General features: G+C 43.3%; 1 protein-coding gene across 4 annotated transcripts in view; it reads left to right on the top strand.

Annotated features, from left to right (window-relative positions):
- Positions 1–18,462, top strand: part of foxp4 (forkhead box P4) — a 91,454-nt gene that overhangs the window by 21,821 nt on the left and 51,171 nt on the right. For all 4 annotated transcript variants that reach the window (XM_084928087.1, XM_084928085.1, XM_084928083.1 and 1 more), the window contains exon 2: positions 11,192–11,371. In XM_084928087.1, coding sequence (XP_084784213.1) covers positions 11,201–11,371 — 171 coding nt within the window. In that variant the 5' untranslated portion in view covers positions 11,192–11,200. The remainder of the gene's footprint in view (positions 1–11,191; positions 11,372–18,462) is intronic.

Genomic DNA, 18,462 nt, shown 5'->3' with positions numbered 1-18,462 from the left:
TCCTACCAGAATCCAGGAAGATCTGAACCACAGCGCACCGCCTAGCCACCACAGGGAAACTCTAGCTGCTTCGACCAGGCTCACCCCACAGCAAGCCTTAAAAGTCAGCTGGAGGGCTTTAATGTGTGTTTTCTAAAGCACATCCTTTCTGTTTGATAGTCAACCAGTCATGATGCAACAAGTCCACCTTTTTCTGCAAACAAACAGGAACGGGCAAGATACAGGCCCCAGCCTTTGTGACTAACACTCGGGTGAAAAAACAAAAAGGATTTGGGAATGAGAGATGAAAAGTGAAGGAGCCAAAGAGAGAGTGAGAGGCAGCAGAGACAGAAAGAAAACAACAAAGGTGGTCAGGACAAAAGCAGTATTGTATCACTGGAATGACTTGTGAGTTGAAAGCCTTAAAAGTCCTCCCTAGAGCCAGGTCATAAAGCCCAGAGACGGGCTTGGCAGCCGAGGCCAGAGCCAGACAGCCCTGGCAGTCGAGCCCAGAGAGCTTCCAGTAACAGGAGATGTAAAAGTCAATTTGCCGTGAAAAAGGTAAACAATCGGAAATGACAAATATACAGGTTCTTTCCATTGCTCTTTTTTTCATCTCTTGCTATTTTCAGTGTTATTACAGAAGACAAATGCAGGAGAATGACTAGTCGGGAGTCATGTAGCGAGGGATCCCAGAAACATTCAAGGGGGAGAGTGAGAGAGAGAGGGATTTTTCCCTCCCCCTTCTTTTTCACTTCCTGAAACAGTCATGCTTGACTTTTCCTCTCAGCAGTTGAAATACATAGACTCCACATTTGAGTGCGAACACACAGTTTCGCAGAAGGACAAGTAAGCGGTCCTGATTAAAGAGGTGTAGGTCAATACAACCATGCGGATGGAGAAATGATTGAGGGATTTGGAGATGACAGGAGGGAGAGAAGGGGGGATGAATCCCTGGGGGCCTGTTTAGTGGTTAGGGGCCCTTGGGGGCCCCGGCGGAGAGCTCCATTAGTGGAACGATCTGAGCATAGGGGGAGCTGGTCCTGTGGCGGGCCTTTCGAGGCAGGGGCCGATCTGTTTAGCAGCAGTTTGTCTGCATTGCTCATAACATTGATCCTGTGTTGAACTGCAGCCGTAGGAAAGCTCTTTGCTGCTGAATAGACTGAGCAGCGGAGTATTGATGAAGCAGAGTGGACCAGCAGAGAGCCCTGCATCCCGTTGGTCATCGATTAAGACAAACAGATCTTGGTCAATACATACACCCTACGGCTGCCTTATGGCATGTTAAATCGGTCCGCATACGTGCATGTGTGAGCAACATTTAATGTCTTATTGAATGTAATCCTCTTTGCTTTCTCCACTCGTCCTTCTCAGATTAACAGATCTGCCGTGACTGGCTGGAGGGAAAAGAAAGAAAGAGGGGGGGAGAACAAGTGAAAAAAAACAAACATGTTTCCCAGGCCCCAATTAACCCACTTTTATTGACCCTAGATGTACCCCCTCCTCTTTACTCTATGAAGTCTTTCTAGTCATAGTGCACCGCAAATTGGCTCCTCTTTTTTATTTCTTTAAGATCTGCACATTTCCAGATTGAGACACATTGACGGGAGCCGTGTTTACGTGTGTTTTTATATGCGAGTCTTTGCCACCGTCCCCGTGTGTCTGCACTGTAGGATATGTGTGTTTTGCGGTTGTTGTGTTTGTACAACATCAGTCGCTGAACGCTCACAAACAAAACAGTAGAATCCTTCGCACAGAAGCCCTCAATTCTTAATGAGATAATGACATGCTAACATACTCACAGCAGCAGCTCTGTTTACAGATGAAGACAAACCACAAACAAGACACAGACATGCTGAGCCCTTTAGCTTTTTTTTTTTTTCCTACACGCTTTTGTTTTTTTTCTTCCTTTTACTCTTTTCCCCTCTTCCCGAGCTATGACTTTGTGTGTTCGCCAAGACATTGTGAGAATAACAGGTGGGGAACATCTTGATGGTGTGTGTTTCTGTGTGTGCGCGCCCAGTGAGTGTCTGATAGAAATGCTCATAGGCAGTAATGAGACAAGCGCTATAATGTGGCTGCAGACCAGATTCCCTAATAAGAGAAGAATGCTGTCCGTGGCATCCAGAGTTTTCCACTGGAATCACACATTCATCCAGCCTGTTTCCTGCCCCGAGGTCTTCCTCTCGGCATGAGCAGATGAGGAGAGGGAACCCTCTGTCTCCCTGTCCTGCTCCCTGCTCTTCCCATTGTCCCTATCCCCTCCCTTGCCACATCCTTCTTCTCATCCATTTCATCACCCCCCCCCCCTCCCTCATCGGTCGGGGTCAGTTAATGTGGGCTATCGCAGCTCTGACTTTCTTTCTCTCTGTTGGATCGTGCTACTCTGCCTCTGGAGTGAAAAAAAGCACATGACTCACAAAGTGAGTCAGACCAATTCTGGCTTATTGCTGAGGAAATGGTGGTGGATTAGGAGGGAAGGTGTCTTTCTCGGGTTGTTACAGGAAACACACACATACCCACGCACCCAGCACACACTTATGCGCGCATACAGCTGAGTAACAAAAAAACCCCAAAGTCTCCAAATTAATGGAATTCTTAGTCTAGCTTTAGAGCAACTTTAAACAAACCAAGACAGAAGTTTAAAAATTCACATTCAAACACTTTAACCTTGAAATCTCCCCTGCCAAGGCACTAGCTCCCTCTTTTTTTTCATCTGTTAAATGTTTGAGTGTTTGATAGTTTGAGGTCTATAGCAGAACCCGCCCGGGAATTAATGTCATTCATATGCCCTGCGGAAATTACTTTTGAAATGCATATAATCTAAAACATGCAAATGAGGCTGACTTTGTGCACCCTGTTTAATATGAATTATCATTTTGTGAATACCTATTATTACTGCGTACATTTCTCCAATTATATTGTTCTTTTTTTGTCACTTTTGCATACGAACGCACACGTGCACATCAGGAGCGCCAGAAACGAGCGTGCACGCGTGTATGCTCGGTCACGGCGGCGTGCGGGCGCACACGTAGGCCCGCACGCGCAACACACACACACACTCAGAAGAATGTCTTTGTGATGGGTGTATTTTAATGAGGAGTAATAAGGATGGTAATGACCCAGTCCACTTCACTCACTCTCAGTCTTTGTTACTCCCTCTATTTCCCTGAGTCTCTTGCCCACTGCCTGGCACACAGCTGTTAGTTTACATAAAGCCAATGAGAAGAGTTCATTTAAAGAAAAAAAATGGGGGTGGGGGCAATTAAATGCATGTAGATGCCTTTTGCAGATTCTGCACAACTCCAAAAGTCCTTAAACAGCAAATGAAAATAACAAGGCAGCAAATACAAGTGTTGCTCATCCAATTTTCATCAGCTGACTGAAATATTGATGCGTTTTAAAAGTGAACTGTGCGTGTTTAGTTTTGTCTCTTCTTTTTCTGTTCTGGTGATAGAGCATAGCTATTAATGTCCTTGTCCAAGAGGCAGACTTCTTTTTTTTACTCTTTTCTCCTAAATTGAATTGAAGGCATCCCCTTTTCAAACGAATTACTCTATTAATTTATTTATACTGTGCCATAAATTATTCTATTAATATTAGCATGTACCAAATTAGTATTACTTCTCTCAGTGTTCCTTCTACTTCTATTAATTAGCATGCTTGTCACTATAACAAAGATTTTTCTTTCTCTGATAAATTATAAAGGAGACATTTTTTAATACAATGAGAACTGCCTGAGAAATGATTAATATTTTAGTTGTGGCCTGTAAGACAAAAGTGAGGAGAAAAGAGCAAGAAGAACAGAAAAACTAACAATAACATGCAATACATTACAGACTTTCATTGGTTTGCAGCACTGTTGGTTTTTATTTTTATTTTCTAAAAAGGGGGGGCACAAGAAGTTGTGTGAGTGCTCTGAATGCTCAGGGATATCATCTTGTTTTAGCACTTTTGGATAGAATGTGAGTTAATTTAGTCTGTAGCAGCTTGGACCAAGTTCAAAAGTACTAAAATCCAATTAATTTGAAAACTGGACATGCTATCATTTTCTCTGCATGTCTCCTTTAAAGTCTGGCCTGTTTTTACTGTGGACTTATTCAATTATATTTGATTAAACTCGTTCCGATCCAATCTATTAATTAACTAGGAAATGCAAAGTGCCCGACTTGAAAGCCGATGTACAAAATTATATCATGTCCACTTTGATATTTATTTATTTATTTATATTTTATACACCACTCTTTTTTTTTCTTCGAATAATCCATCATAACCCTTTATTATTGTAGGTTGCTCTTCCCCCATTTTACGCTAATATTAAATCTTTTCACTTTATCTTCCTTTCAATGCAAATTTTTGATCGTAAATGAAATTTCGCCTCACCTAAAGGCTACTACGACACACGTACGCGTCACGCTTCCTCTTTCTGTTTCCTCCACAATTTTGCCTTTTCACGCCATAAAACATAAAACGTCCCATTTGATTGAAATTAGGTACTTGGTAATTTATTCAGTGAAAGTGGAGGATATCGGTGTCAGGTTTTTCTACATATTAAGCAAATGAAATTCCACTTTTTACACACACACATGCACACGAATGTACGGGCATATTTGTCTTATCAAATTTGAAAAGACTGAAGACTGAAATTGTGTTAGAATGTGTGCATTTGAATTCTGACATTAAGGGTTGCATATTAGGTCACACTGACCACATCGCATATTGTTTGCGTGTCACTTCTGTGGCCCAAATATGTAAATCTCAACATACTTACGTCTCAGTTTACTCATCTGTTTCACCTTCATGTCATGTGACTGTGTCCCAGCTGACACCCTTCATTCGTATTCCTCAAAAAAATTTCTCTGCCTCTCTCTTTCTTTGTCCCTCTCTGCACCCCTCACCCCTCCCTCCCCCTTCACAGTGAAGGTCATTCTAATAAAGAGCTCTCGTAGGACAGAGCTGCTAATTGCTCCGCGGCGCACTAGCTGGTTTCAGATCCAAATAAAGGCACATCGCCTTTTTCAAAAAAGCTCCTTTCCTTGCCCTGCATTCCTCCACCGCCCTCTTCACCTCTGTTCCACCATGTTAAGTACAATCTGAGTAATATTTGTGTGAACCGTATTAGCCTGACCCTCAGCCTCCATTACCTCTCAAGACAGAGGGAAGAGATGAAGGTAAAATCTGGGATTTTGTACCTTCATGATCACGGGGTGATTTTCAACTGGCAAATGGGCACATGAACATGCACGTGCACAAGTTTTACCTCTTTAGGAATGTACAACCCGTGATCTTAGGCTGAGATAAATGAGGTGTGCATGAAGCCCATGCTTTCTACAAATATTTGTGTGTGTGGTGCATTTATGTATGTGTGTATCTTTGTTTCCAGTATTGTGAACAGACAGCAGTCTCCAAGCTGGTAAATCACTTACTGCACTCTAAAAGAAGGGTCGAGGTGAAGGCAGGAGTGTATGTTTGCCCCGGTCATACACACATACGGAGCGATCTCATCGGTGCGGAATGTGCTGTGTGTTTACCTATGGCTCCAGAACCCACCTGACCGAGGGAGGCTAATCTTTATGGGCTCTGTAAACAGGGACTTTGTCTTCTGAGAACTGCAGGAGGGCAAGAAGACACACAATTCACACAGCATGAAAACATAGACGTGCACAATAGATAGAAGAGGCAAAAAGCATACTGCAAGTTAGCATACATACTCTACAACAGTACACAGAAAGGCGCACATGCATGTGCAGAGACACATGCACATGCAAAAGTGCTATTAAATGCTTACCCAAACTAAACACCATATGGCAGACAGTCCTGCAGAAGTATAGAAAAACTCCTCGTGTTTTCATAGTGAGGGATTTTCTTATCATCTGCACTCTGAGCCCCCTCTCTTCTTCTCTCCACTCCCTAACAAAAGCACCGGCTTCTTCATTAGCCAGCTGCACAGCACAGTGGAGGTCAGAGTACAGGCCAGTGCTGCTAGCTCCTCTTTCTGGGTTGATGATGCTCTTTGAAGCCAGTCAGTCAGCCAGCCAGCCGGTAGTAGATATTGGCCCACATCTGACTGACTATCTGTCTGGGATAATGGAGTTCACCTGTTAGCACTGGAGCAGGGCCAGGGCAGCCGCAGACATCTAGCATTAGCCCTTTTGCTGTTAGCCAACCTGTTAGCGCTGGCTGACAGCCAAAGTAGCCCGGAGCAGTGCTGCTAGCAGCTGCTAGCTTTAGCGCTCTGCTGAAGTCTACCTGGCTGGTATATGTCTGGTTTATGCGCACACGTTTTTTTGTTTTTCTTTTGTGCCTGTGTGTGAATGTAGTGTGTTATTTCCTCACTTCACCTTTGACCTCATTCTTTTTTTTTTTATTGAAACTAATACACGTCAGCTCAGAAATGCCACACAGATATCCCTCCTATTCCTCTTCCTCTCATTCTCTTCTTTCGCTTTCTTCTCAAGGATAGAAGGAGAAGACAGCTTAAGATCTCTGAAACATCCACAGAGGCTAGGTGTTCGCTGTACTTTATGTAGACTGGATCAAAAGATTTTAACATTGAATATTTTTGGATTAAACTGAATGCAACAAAGCAATTCGGTGTCTTGACAGAGAACTGGTAACATTTTGTTAATAAGCAGTGAAATGAGGCAAATATAGTTAGCACTATGAATATGCTTCACAACAATGCATGCTCTGTTGACAGTAATTAGTTTAACTGACTTTAGAGTGACTGTTCTTAACAAGTCTGCTAAGCATGTGCTGACACGCACACGGTAGCCTCATTGGTTAAATAGTTATTTGCTTGTGTAAAAAGGTAAAGCGTTAGGTGCTTTGATAGCAAGATGTTGTAGAACTCCTCCAATAGTCACTGCTTTATTTATTAAAGCAAATATATCTACTTATTGCTTTTCATTTCTTTCTATTGTTTTACACCCAACAGCAGAGTATGTCATTGTGGCAGATAAGTACAATTTGCTCAGTGTTTTGGGTTGTGTTTCTCACTCATTAACCAACAAATGGATTCATGAAGACATAAGTGGCCAGATCTGATAGTTGGATTTGTTCTGGCGTTTGGGGTTAAATCAGATTCCCTCGGGGATAGTGTCACAGTTTATTTAGCACCGGAGTCTGACAGCTTGTTGGGTGAGAGTGTGAGAATATGGGCGTGTAAGTGTTTACTAAATCATGATCTGTCTTTGCATGACAGTGTTCCTGTCCTTGTCAAAGCGCAAATGTAGAGCAGCTTAGGCTCTTTGTAATGTTTTCAGGAGACAAATCCTTTAGCTTTCCCCAGTGACAGTAAATAGGACGTTCTTTGGACAGAGTGACAATAACGACTGCGATTCCCTTTCCTTCCTCCGAAACTGTCATTTGTAATGAAGTAAAGTCCTCGCAGTTGTAACAGTTAACCAGATATTTTGTGCATCCACAGAGCCGCTCTTTGTCAACTCTGAGTTGAGATTCCTGATTACAAAACAGGTTAGAGCTGTGGCTCCTCAGATACTGTCTTCAGAAGACGGTCTCACTTGCTCACAAATATTGATTGAACTATCAGAGATCATAGACATAACCTATGTGGGTTCTATTTCAGGGTGAAAACTTTAATGTTTTCCAGGGTTGAACCTGCCACTAGTTGCCAGGCATAACCAGAGGGAGAAAGACGGCATGAAGAGAGCAGGAGAGATAATTCAAGAGTCAGATGAAAGTAGATAGATGATGGAGTGTAGATACTGGTAGAGACATTTTTCCCCCTTACTCCCTCCCTCCTCCACTCACTCTCCCTCCCACTCTTATTCCCTCAGTTCTTTGCCTAATAAGCAGCGTTCCTGTGAGCTGATGCAAGGCGGAGGAAACAGAACAGGCGTTCTGGGAGTGCAGGAAATATTCCCACATGAGGCATAACATGATAAAGACTTATTATCTCACTAAGCTGCTGTAAACACAGATGCACACATAAATGCACGCCGTACACAAATCTCTCCCCCGTCTCGCACAAACACACATGCATTCGCAGAAAGTGAAACCGGTCCGGCTTTACAAAGTTCCTGATGAGCAGTGACCAGGAGGAATCTGACAGAGCAAATACCACAGACAAAGCCTGGGAGTCAGCCGCGGTGAGCCAGCTTACTGGGCATTTGGCTCGGCTTGTTTGAACTTCACACACCCAGAGCAATGGGAGGAAACGGAGTGAGAGTTTTTTGTTCTGATCATTATTATTAATGCTGTGTTTTTGGGAACATCTGAACAAGCTACAGTACGTGTTGCAACAAGACTCGTCCCAATGCCTCTCGGCTCATCAATCTCACCAGACGCACACATAAACACATGCACCAAGCGTTCGCAGTGAGCTAATCCATTACTGTACAAAGGTAGGTGTCAGCCTCTTAGACAAACACACACAAACACTCACGTATACGCCAGAGTCATCAGAAACATGTTGAGTCCCATTACCCTCCTTCTCTTCTCCATCCCAATTAAAAGGCAAAAGAGGCCTTTTATTTCCCTCTCTTCCAAACACATTCTTTATCTCTCTGATCTGCACTCCGCCCTCCCTTGCTCAGTCCCCTCGGGGTAGTGGGAATGTCTCTCCCCACACACTCTCAGGTCAGGGGTTCAGCAAGAGAGGGTCTGAGCATGTAGCGAGATTGAGAGAGCAAGAAAGGCGCAGATTGAGAGCGGGGTAGCGGGCTGAGGCAGGCCTTTGCACGGGCAGCTCCTCTTCGCTGCCAGAAACACTTAAATGTAAAAATCGTGTGTGTCTGTGTGTGTGTATCATAACCCTAATCAAAGACTTCAGGGTAGATTTATGCCCCTGCCTTTTTCCCGACCTCCATTACACCAACTTATATACACCCATTACAGGATATGACAGAGTACACACCCTTTAGATGGGCATACCACCACACTGGCCTGTGTGTGTGTGTGTGTGTGTGTGTATAAAAGACAAGGCATGTGCTTGCAGCTTTAAACACTTCCCACTTTCCCATTAGGTCCTTGTCCACCTGCAAGCTCCATCTCTCTGTCTGTCTTTATCTCTCTTCCCCTCATTGCTAATAAGGTCAATGAGAAAGAGTAAAAAGCAGATGGGTCTACAGTACATTACGGCATGGCACAATATAGTGTGGGATAGATAGCAGGCCGGTGATTCATGCTTAGTGAAATGTGTGATGATGTGAGGAGTTTTCTACCGCAGTGCAAAGTCAGTGGACTGTGCGGCGAGATCTGTTGATCACTCAGCACTATGCCTTGCTTCATAATATTACCTCAGGGAGTAGTTTGACCTAGCAGGGGTCTGGATGAAGGCGGGAGGAGATGAGGGGTTGGGGTGGGGGTGGGACAATGAAAAAGAGAGCGAGAGAGCGCACTGAGGAGAGGAGTGAGGTTGGAGATTAAGTGACTAGCTTTAAATGTCACAATAACGCTCTACTTCTCACTCTTAACTTCACAGGCGGATGGGTGCCAGGAGGGAGACAGGGGAGAGTTAATGGGGAGGAAAAATACTGCAGTGTGATTTGTGGCTCTCGAATGGCGCTGCTTGTTAGGGAAGAGTCTCGAACTGGTGAAATATGTCAGTAAGCACCTTGTACTTTTAAAGGTTTAGCTCGCAATATTTTAAAAAATAATAATCCGTATGGCAAAAAATGGTCTCGCCACAGTGGCCAAACAGTAGCTCGTCTGGGACTGAAACCGGAGAGAGAGGTTTTCATATAAACGAAGACATTCTGAATCCTTCTCATAGAATTCCTCGATGATCCACGTTCGCCCGGTGCACTTAAGTGGCACTGATAGCTTGCATGGATTTATTTCCATGTTCTAAGGCCTTGAGACGCTTGCCTCCAATACTTTTGATTCTATCCCCAGAAAAAATAGTGATATAGAGTGGAACTGACACAAAAGAGCGGAACATTTATATCTGGGTTTTGCAAAACCTTTAAAAGTGGAACCAGACTATCAGCAGGGCTGGAGACCTCATCAATGAGAAAACCTGTTTTCTTTTTTTTTTTTTTTTGGAGGGGGGGGGTATGATTTGAGAGAACTGACCATTTAACAAGCCCATCCACCTGCACACACTTGTAACCTCCCCCTACATACACACAAACATGCTAAGGTCCCTGTCCCCCAGCAAACATTTGGCAGCATTCCATTAACAAAGCCACCAGCGATTTCTCACCCTCACCTGCTGTCAGAGAGAAAAAAAATATGCACACACACACTCATGTTCACCTACTCTTGCCTCAGAGGAAAAGAAAAGTTAGATTCTCCCATGAAATAGCTTTTATTGTTTCCCCAGAAGGCATGGGTTGTACGCCTCTGAAACAACACACACATGCGTTACACGCGCGCGCGCACACAGACGCAGACGGCAGGTAGAATGCCTCGATGGCGTTTTGTGTACCCACTCCGGAATGCTGAAGTAAAAGCAAAGAGAACTTTCCCCTTTTAAAGTGTGCACTTGCATGTTTGTGTGTGTCTGTGTGTGTTAATTTCTAAAACTGGATGAGGCAGAAAGACGAGATTGAGCTTGTCATTAGGAGTTCACAGCCTGCGTGCTTGTGTGAAGGTTTGTTTTGTTTTGTATTAGCTGAGCTTGTGTGTGTTCGGCGCACGCAGAGTGTGTGTCTCTGTGTCTCCTCTCTCCCACGCTCGAGCTCCTAACGATGGCAAATGCGCCTGTGTGTTTGCGAGGCGTTGTTTCTCAAAAACAACAACACATCCAGGAACGGCTCGTTTTGTCGGGTTTTGTGGAAGGAACACGCTCTAATTAGAGAGGCCCTCTGAAGGTGCATCAAACAGATCTTTCTCAAAGAGCAACCAGCTCATGTCTCACACACAGCGCACACATGCCACCTCTGATTATTGGAGAAATGTGTGTGTTATTTAACTATATAGCAGAGTATTAACAGACTTGTCAGTTTAGATTTGCTGCACATGTGATCCTAATCCATTGTGTATGCTCAGAGACACACACATTTACATGGAGACACACAAAAAAAAGTGTCTGCTTTAGGTGTTGCTTTGTGGCCTCTTGGGCAGGTTTGTGCATGACCGCGAGCCCTTTTTAGAAAGGAAAGTGTATATGCACGTATACGCACACTGTTCTCTCTCTCTCCTTCAGCTTAACTTTAGTTTCCCAACTTGATCCGTTCTATCAGATAAGTGCTGAAACTGCCCAGGTCAGTTTTGCTCAACCTGTGACACGCCCTTCTGTCCTCAGGTGCCAGTGATGATGGTGGAATCAGCCTCTGAGACCATTCGTACGACGCCGTCCAACCAGAACGGAGTCAGCAGCCTCAGTAGCCAGTCGGATGGAGGGGGCGGTAGAGAGGGTGGGTCCAACGGAGACACCAATGGAGAGATCAGCCCAGTTGACTTACTCCACCTGCAACAGCAACAGGTGTGTGCTTTAGTGTTGCATATATGTGTGCGCATGCTGTTTTTAGGCCTTTGTGGGGTCTCCCTATGGGTGTAATGCATGCTTTTTGCACTGTGTTTCCACCTGTCTATATGTACTCATGAGACTTGTTTTGCAACCCTTGTGCAACTCGTGATTGTATATATGGCACACCGTATGGAGCAGCATGTACACGTGAGGTCATTGCATAACGTACAGATGTGACAGCACTCGAGTGGCCACACAGTAATAGTTAGCTTTGTGTGTGCGAACAGTGAAAAGCTCTGACAGGTTGGCTGGTCGTTGCTTTAATTAGCCACTCTTCGTAATGTGCCAAATAATTCCACTGGGACACAGTTCCCCGCATTAATTCCTACTCGTGAGATTCCCAGTGATGGATATTTACACAGTCCTCACAATCCTGAAGAAGAAAACAGGGAAGAATGAGCTATTGTAGGTAAGCTCTGTGTGTGTGTACATTTCAGATTCTTATTTTTATGACACACTCCATATAGCACTCGGATGTGTGTCCATAACGTCTGGAGTTATGCTATTCTTCTTCTGTCTTTCTCGCTCTCTCTCTCTCACACAGACACACACACACACACACACACACACTGGCCACTGCGTCAAATGGAATTTCCAAACTTTTCCCGGAACTTCTTGGATGAAAATTTTATTTCTCATTCCCCTCAGAATCCACATAACTCTCTACTGATTACTGTCTGAAGGACCCTGGACCTTTACACGTACTACAAACTTACAAACACACACACACACACACAGAATTTCACAACTTTTTTTTCATATAAAGGTCTCTACACTAGTCATTTGTCCGTAAATACACAAAAATGTCCGCCATGCTGTCGTCTAATGATCTAATGGTGGAAACTTAGTGATTCACGTTTTTCAGTAAATGTTGAGGTGTTTTCTTTATTGAATAGATTAATAGATAGAACACATTTTTGTCCTCCTGTTTATTTTTTTATGCATGTTTTGTATGTTTGCCCGTCACAGAGGGTCAGTGTGGGTTTCTGGGTTCTTTCTAGTGAGGAAACCCAGGGGGGGCAAAAAATCAGGGTTTCCTCCCTGCTGCTAAAATTATTCCCCCCTAATTATAATGATGGAGCCTTAGGTGAATGAAGAACACTCGAAGCCCTTCACTCCTGTCCTGCCCTCCCTCCTCCTTCCCATGACTGCATCCTCACCCTGCTTCCTCAGCAACCTTCAGCCGAGGACACACACACACACACACACAGACACACACTGCCACGCACAAATGCACACATTTAAACACCAAACCTGTAGCTCATACAAAGCAGGTCTTTATTCTCTCGGACGTGTCTATGCTCTCTATGTTTTTGCACCTGTGTGTGTGTATATAGGTGTGTGTATGTGTGCGTGAACCCTGGTATTTCCTCTCTCGAGCGGGTTACCAACCACAAACATAGCTCCCTCTCTCTTTCCATCTTTTTCTCTTCCTCTCTTTTGCTGTACTAACCCCCCACCCCCCACCCCAGCCACTATGGACCATGAAAGACAAGCACAACCTTTCCTCCAGATCCCAACGCTCACCTCACAAAAATGTTACATCCACATATGTGACTGTAAATTTGCATTGTGGTAGTTCTTTATGAACAGCTTTTTTTTTTTAGTTTAACTCGATTCTCGCGAAGTTGACTTGTTAAGAGTTAAAGGTGTGGTCTTCCTGTGCTGTACATGTTTTTTTTTTTTTTTTGTCTGGAACCATTGTGTTCTTTTTTACTTGATTTATGGGTGCTTCACAGCAATGCATTTTGGATTGTGACACGTAGTTTTTGCATACATGCGATTATGTTGATTATGTTGAGGACTCTTAAACATGTGTCTGCTTAAAATGCTATTAGAATCACCTGTACCGTGTCTTTTCACTGACTTAAGATTCACGCGTACATTTACAAGCTTGCGTGCCACCTTCAGCCCTTCGAAATATCACAAGCCTTTGTTTCCCGTCACACACCTCCCAAACTCTCAGCTCTCGTTGCCTCACTCCCTGGATAAGATTAAAGCACCTTGGACTGTTTATTTCTTTGATAGGAGCTGAGTTTTTTAAGTTTATCTTTTATCTTTCATCTGTTTTATTTTTTAAACTTTGTTATTATTAATATTTTATCCATGTTTAAATGAAAGATCTTAGAAAATATTAAAATATACTATATGTAGTTTAAATGCAGCAGGAGTTAAGATGTTATTTTTGTTGTTGTATCCTAACTTTTTTTGAGAGTGAATTTTGTTATTTAACCTCCTAGGACCTGCCGTCTACATATGTGGACATCACATTTTGGGGTATTTAGACCAAAATACTCAATTTTGCTCTACATGGGCCTGATATCCACTCACGAGGACATTATACTGCTACTGTTCTATCAAAATTTTAAATGAATATCCTCATATGTGGCTCTTATTTTTCTTAAAAACAAAAATAAGGTAAAAAAAAAAAATCTGCTAATTCTTTGTTTTTACATTCATCGGCCCCCAATATGCCCAAATATCAAAGAGAAATTAAAAATGCATGCTGTGGAAGAGTTCGGGTCTTAGGAGGTTAAAAGAGAACATTATACTTATTTTAAGACATTTTCATACGACTTTACTAAGTTTTATTAGATTTATTTATTTCATAGTCAGTCTTTAAAAACTAGAAGGAAAATGTCTTAGCTTTAGATTTCAATTTAAGATTTCTAACTTTTTATCTGTACTGGTCTTTTGATTTTCATCCTTTCATATTCAGACTTGATTGTAAATATATGTATATGTGTATGTATGTATATATATATATATATATATATATATATATACATACACATTTTTTTTAACTCAAGACGCTACCTAAATCTCATGGACATACCTCCTGCTCCCTTTCCTCCTTTTATCTCCACGCTTGAGTCTCTCACCTGAAGCTATAGTGTAGACCAGCGTTGCCAATGCGCACTGGAGCAGAAAAGATATACACACTGACATACTGGGATCCTGACAGCTCAGTGTTGTCAGAACACAAAGCCATCTTTTCCTTGGGCCTCTTGGGAACCTGAGAGAAATCACAGCCATCTCCAGCCATCCAACCTCTAAACTGGCCTCTGTCTTTGGAGTCTAATTTTTTTATTTTTTATTTTTGTCTGTCATAGGTAGAGAAAATCAGAAAGATAGGAAAGTAAATGATGAGGGATAAACAGAGAAGAGAAATTGGAAGATGGGACTACCAGTCAGCAGGAATGAAGGTAAAAGGACGGGTGAAGAGGCAGCAGTGGGACGGAGAAGGGGGGGTGGGGGGGCATTTGTGGGCTGGAAAGAAGAAATAGAGGGATGAGGGAGGGGTGTAATGCTGAGACGTGTCAGAAAAGGGCGCCTGGGCCTCCCTGTGGAATGTGGCCTGTCTGCCTCCCCAGAAAGAACAGAGCAGGAAAGAGGGAAGAAAGTGAAAAGGGGGTGAAGACCAGTTTTGCCCCATCATCGTGGAGAGATGAAGGGAGGGCAAGGAGGGAAAACAATGAGCCGAGTTACAGAGCGAGAGGAGAGCGAGGTGGAAAAGTGAGAGTGCGGTGGAGAGTGTATGGCAGTTTGTTGAGGTGCCGGGTGTGGACGTGAAATGATGCATAGCAGAAGAGAAATGTAAGCAGGATAAATCCTAACAAACCTCAAAGAGTGTGTGTATGTGTGGCTGGGTGGAGGGTTCACTGACGAGAACCAGGTGTCTCCTATTCTCTCCTTGCCTTTAAGTCTTTCCTACCACCTTTTTCCTTGTTTTTGGCAGATTTTAAGTCTATGCTGTACGTTGCTGCCGCCCCCTCTCTCTTCTCACCCATTTCTGTCTCTTCTCTCTCCCCCCCCCCCCCCCCCCCCCCCCCTTGCTGTCAATTCTGGTGATGAGAGGAATAGAGGAGAAGAAAGGAGGAAAGAGAGTGAGATGGTGACAAAAAGGTGCCGTTTCCTCTTGGCAGGGCTACTCATCAGTTGCCTAAACCAGCCAGACAGGAGTTTTTCCCCTCTCTCTTGTGCTTAACTCACTCTTACGCGCAAATAGAAAGTGAGAAGCAGACTGTAGCAGTGGTCTCCATCCCCCAAGGGTTTAAAAGGAACATTGGTTGAGAAAAAGGCAGTTTTAGAAATTGGTTTGGAGCTTCGATCCCCACTCCCATTTGTCATGTTCTATTTTTTCCTCAGTGCTTCCCTCGTTTCGCTCACGTGTGCACGCTCGCACACACTTGGATACTAGCGATCTTTGTCGCGCTCGCTTTTTCGTATACGCTCACACAAACACATATAGGAAGTTACACACGTGCACAGAGCTGATGTGAGTTAATGAAGGGTGTAATTAAGGAGCCGCAGTGATGACTGGAGATCAGGGGGAACCGATACAGATCTCAGATATACACAAACACTGATGAAAGATAGCTGTTTTGTGTGTGTGTGCATTGTGTGTGTGTGTGCACGTTCAAGAGTGAACATTTGGGTTTGATGCTGGGAGTGCTTTGCGGACAGATGTATGAGAATGCTGTGTGTGTGTGTGAGCATGTTAACAGATGATGAGAGATGCTGGATGATTCATATAACGTATGGCTTCCTGTTAGATTGGCTAGACTCAGTAATTATGGCCCGTATGAATGGAGGTGGGGAGGTTTTGAGCCATATGGGATTCGCTAGCTTTGGCTGAAAAGGCTTTGCTGAATTATGGAAGGTGAATGTTGGTCACTGGGACTGTTGTGTCTTGTTTGACCTCCAGCACTCAACAGAGTTCAATTTCAGGTCAGGAGTGCAGAGAAGATTGAGGTGAAGGGGTGACTTGAAAAGAGAAGGTAGAAGGAAAAAGATCATTTCAGTTACTGTTTCTGGATTATTAGGAATAATCAAATTCAGCTCCTTTTTTAGTGCATCTGCACAACAGTTTATATACCAATGCATTTTTCTTGCCTGTCTGCATGCATGCATGCATAAACCCATAACTGTTTGTCTGTCATGTGTTCTGGTCACTAAATCAGTCCCACTCTTCTCCCTGAGTGCTGTCACCTCCTAAAAGCTTTCCCTCGGTCTTGCCCAGGCCTTCGTCTTTATGTGGGAGGTCAGTATGGTTCATAGGTCACCAGAGGTCATGCTGAGACAGAGGAGGGGCAAATAGGGTTGCCTACCATCACAGAACACCTACTGCTATTACCGCATTGATACAAAGAGACCTATAGAGCAACTACTTCCTCTAGGAGTCTTAAAAGGAATAGCAGTACCCTTTTTGTGTCTTCCTTGAATTTGACTTCTTTACTTTTTCTTTACTCGTTGGGATCTCAGAAAATCAATCTGTTTGTCTTAACCAGTACTTCATACTTAATAATCAGGATGATTTAAGACATGAACACACAACAAATATAAATGGCTACCCTGGCTATCTTTTGAGATCCGGATATACGGAAGCACTCTACTGCAAATCTTTAAAGCTTCTGGGTGCTTGCTTATTAGCATACAAACATCTACCTAAAGAACAAATATTCATTAATACCCAAAATATAGCTTTAGTGTTCAAAGGTGTTCAATTGACTCCCCCTCCTCAAATTTCTCTTTTTTTTCCACATACCTAATTCTAATAGTATTTTTTTGTGTCAATAAAATAATTTTTAATGCTTTCTCCAGCCAAGCTATTGAAATGCGGAGTTTGTTTTTTTTGTTCGCACTTTTGTTCTCTCAGTTCTTTTGCATTTCTCCCCCCGTGACCTCTTCATAATACATGCTCATTCTCTAGCTAAAGAGGAAAAATCCACCATAGTTTAGCACATTTCTGAAATTATAGCAGAAATATTCACCATAGTTTTCACATCAACTTGAGCAGAACTGTAAAACTGTAAACTCCTTAATATGGTCTTCCACATAAGTATGCTACAGGACTATAGCAAAAGACGGAGAGTAGACATGGTTCAGCAGACCAGATGAGCTAGCATGGACATAGTCATGGTTGATTGATCCAACCGGTCAAGGGACCCAGAGATGAAAATAGACAGCACGAACACACAAAAAAAATGTGTGTTTGTGTGTGTTTGTCCTGTCTCTGTTGTGGAGACAGCGTTATACTCACACATACCTGGGCACCTGTAGGGGTTAGGTTGGGTTTGGTTGCCATGGGAGTGTTTGAAAGCATTCACACTGGGTAGGCCTGGCGGTGTTGTCAGGTAAATAACACACACATGCACACAAGACACGTCGAGGAATGGGCTGCAGCAGACACAGTTTATGGAGGTTAAAAAGTTGAGGGAAATAGGACTTCCACTCCTCAACCTGTCACCATGGTGACTGAAGGCTGTTATAAGGTCACAGGTCACAAAACAAAGCTGAAAGACCTCATTATTATTAGTAACAGCTTGTGTGTGTGTGTGTGTGTGTGTGTGTGTGTGTGTGTGTGTGTGTGTGTGTGTGTGTGTGGGGATGCTTCTCCAGACATAATTGGTTTTAACTGACATGAGATCAGGTGCCCTGTTTCAGAGTTCATCTGGAATAAGGCACCAAGACAGGACAGCTTTAGTCTGCAACCATGCACTCCACTCATTTGCCAAACAAGGAAACGTGTAAGTTAAATATGTTGTTGCACAGGTGGCCGCGCACAGTTAAGGTTCATGAATGTTTCACGTGTGTGGCGGCAGACAAATCTACTTAGTATCATAGAAATAATGTAGCAATGTGTATTGTTTTTCTTGGGTTACTGTATCCATAACCTGGCTTAGCATGGCATTTTGTACAAGCACTTTGGTGGGATCATCCCAAAATACTGATACTTACACACTCTGGATTGAGCCGCAAATGAATCTGCACGATCATAAAAGTTCTTGCCTGCATGTGTAGAAGGGTAATTGGCAAAGAAAGCAGCTTTTTAACCCTTTTAGTCGTGGATATTTACAAAATGTTTTGCTCCAGTTTTATCAAATTTGACTGCTGATGCTATGCGCGCAGTCATTAAAATGTTAACTCTTGGCCCGTGTCTTTAGTTGTAGGATTGGTCTTGTTAGCTAAAAATAATCTATCCAGATGTGTGCCTAAGGATGAGACTTGCTTCTAGGAGAACTTCTTGTGTTATAAGGTCCTCC

Source organism: Perissodus microlepis, chromosome 5 (assembly GCF_051167445.1).
Source record: "Perissodus microlepis isolate ML-2025 ecotype Zambia chromosome 5, ASM5116744v1, whole genome shotgun sequence".
NCBI classification, from domain to species: Eukaryota; Metazoa; Chordata; class Actinopteri; order Cichliformes; family Cichlidae; genus Perissodus; species Perissodus microlepis.
The sequence above is the reverse complement of the archived record's forward strand: the minus strand, read 5'-3'. Positions and strand labels throughout refer to the sequence as shown.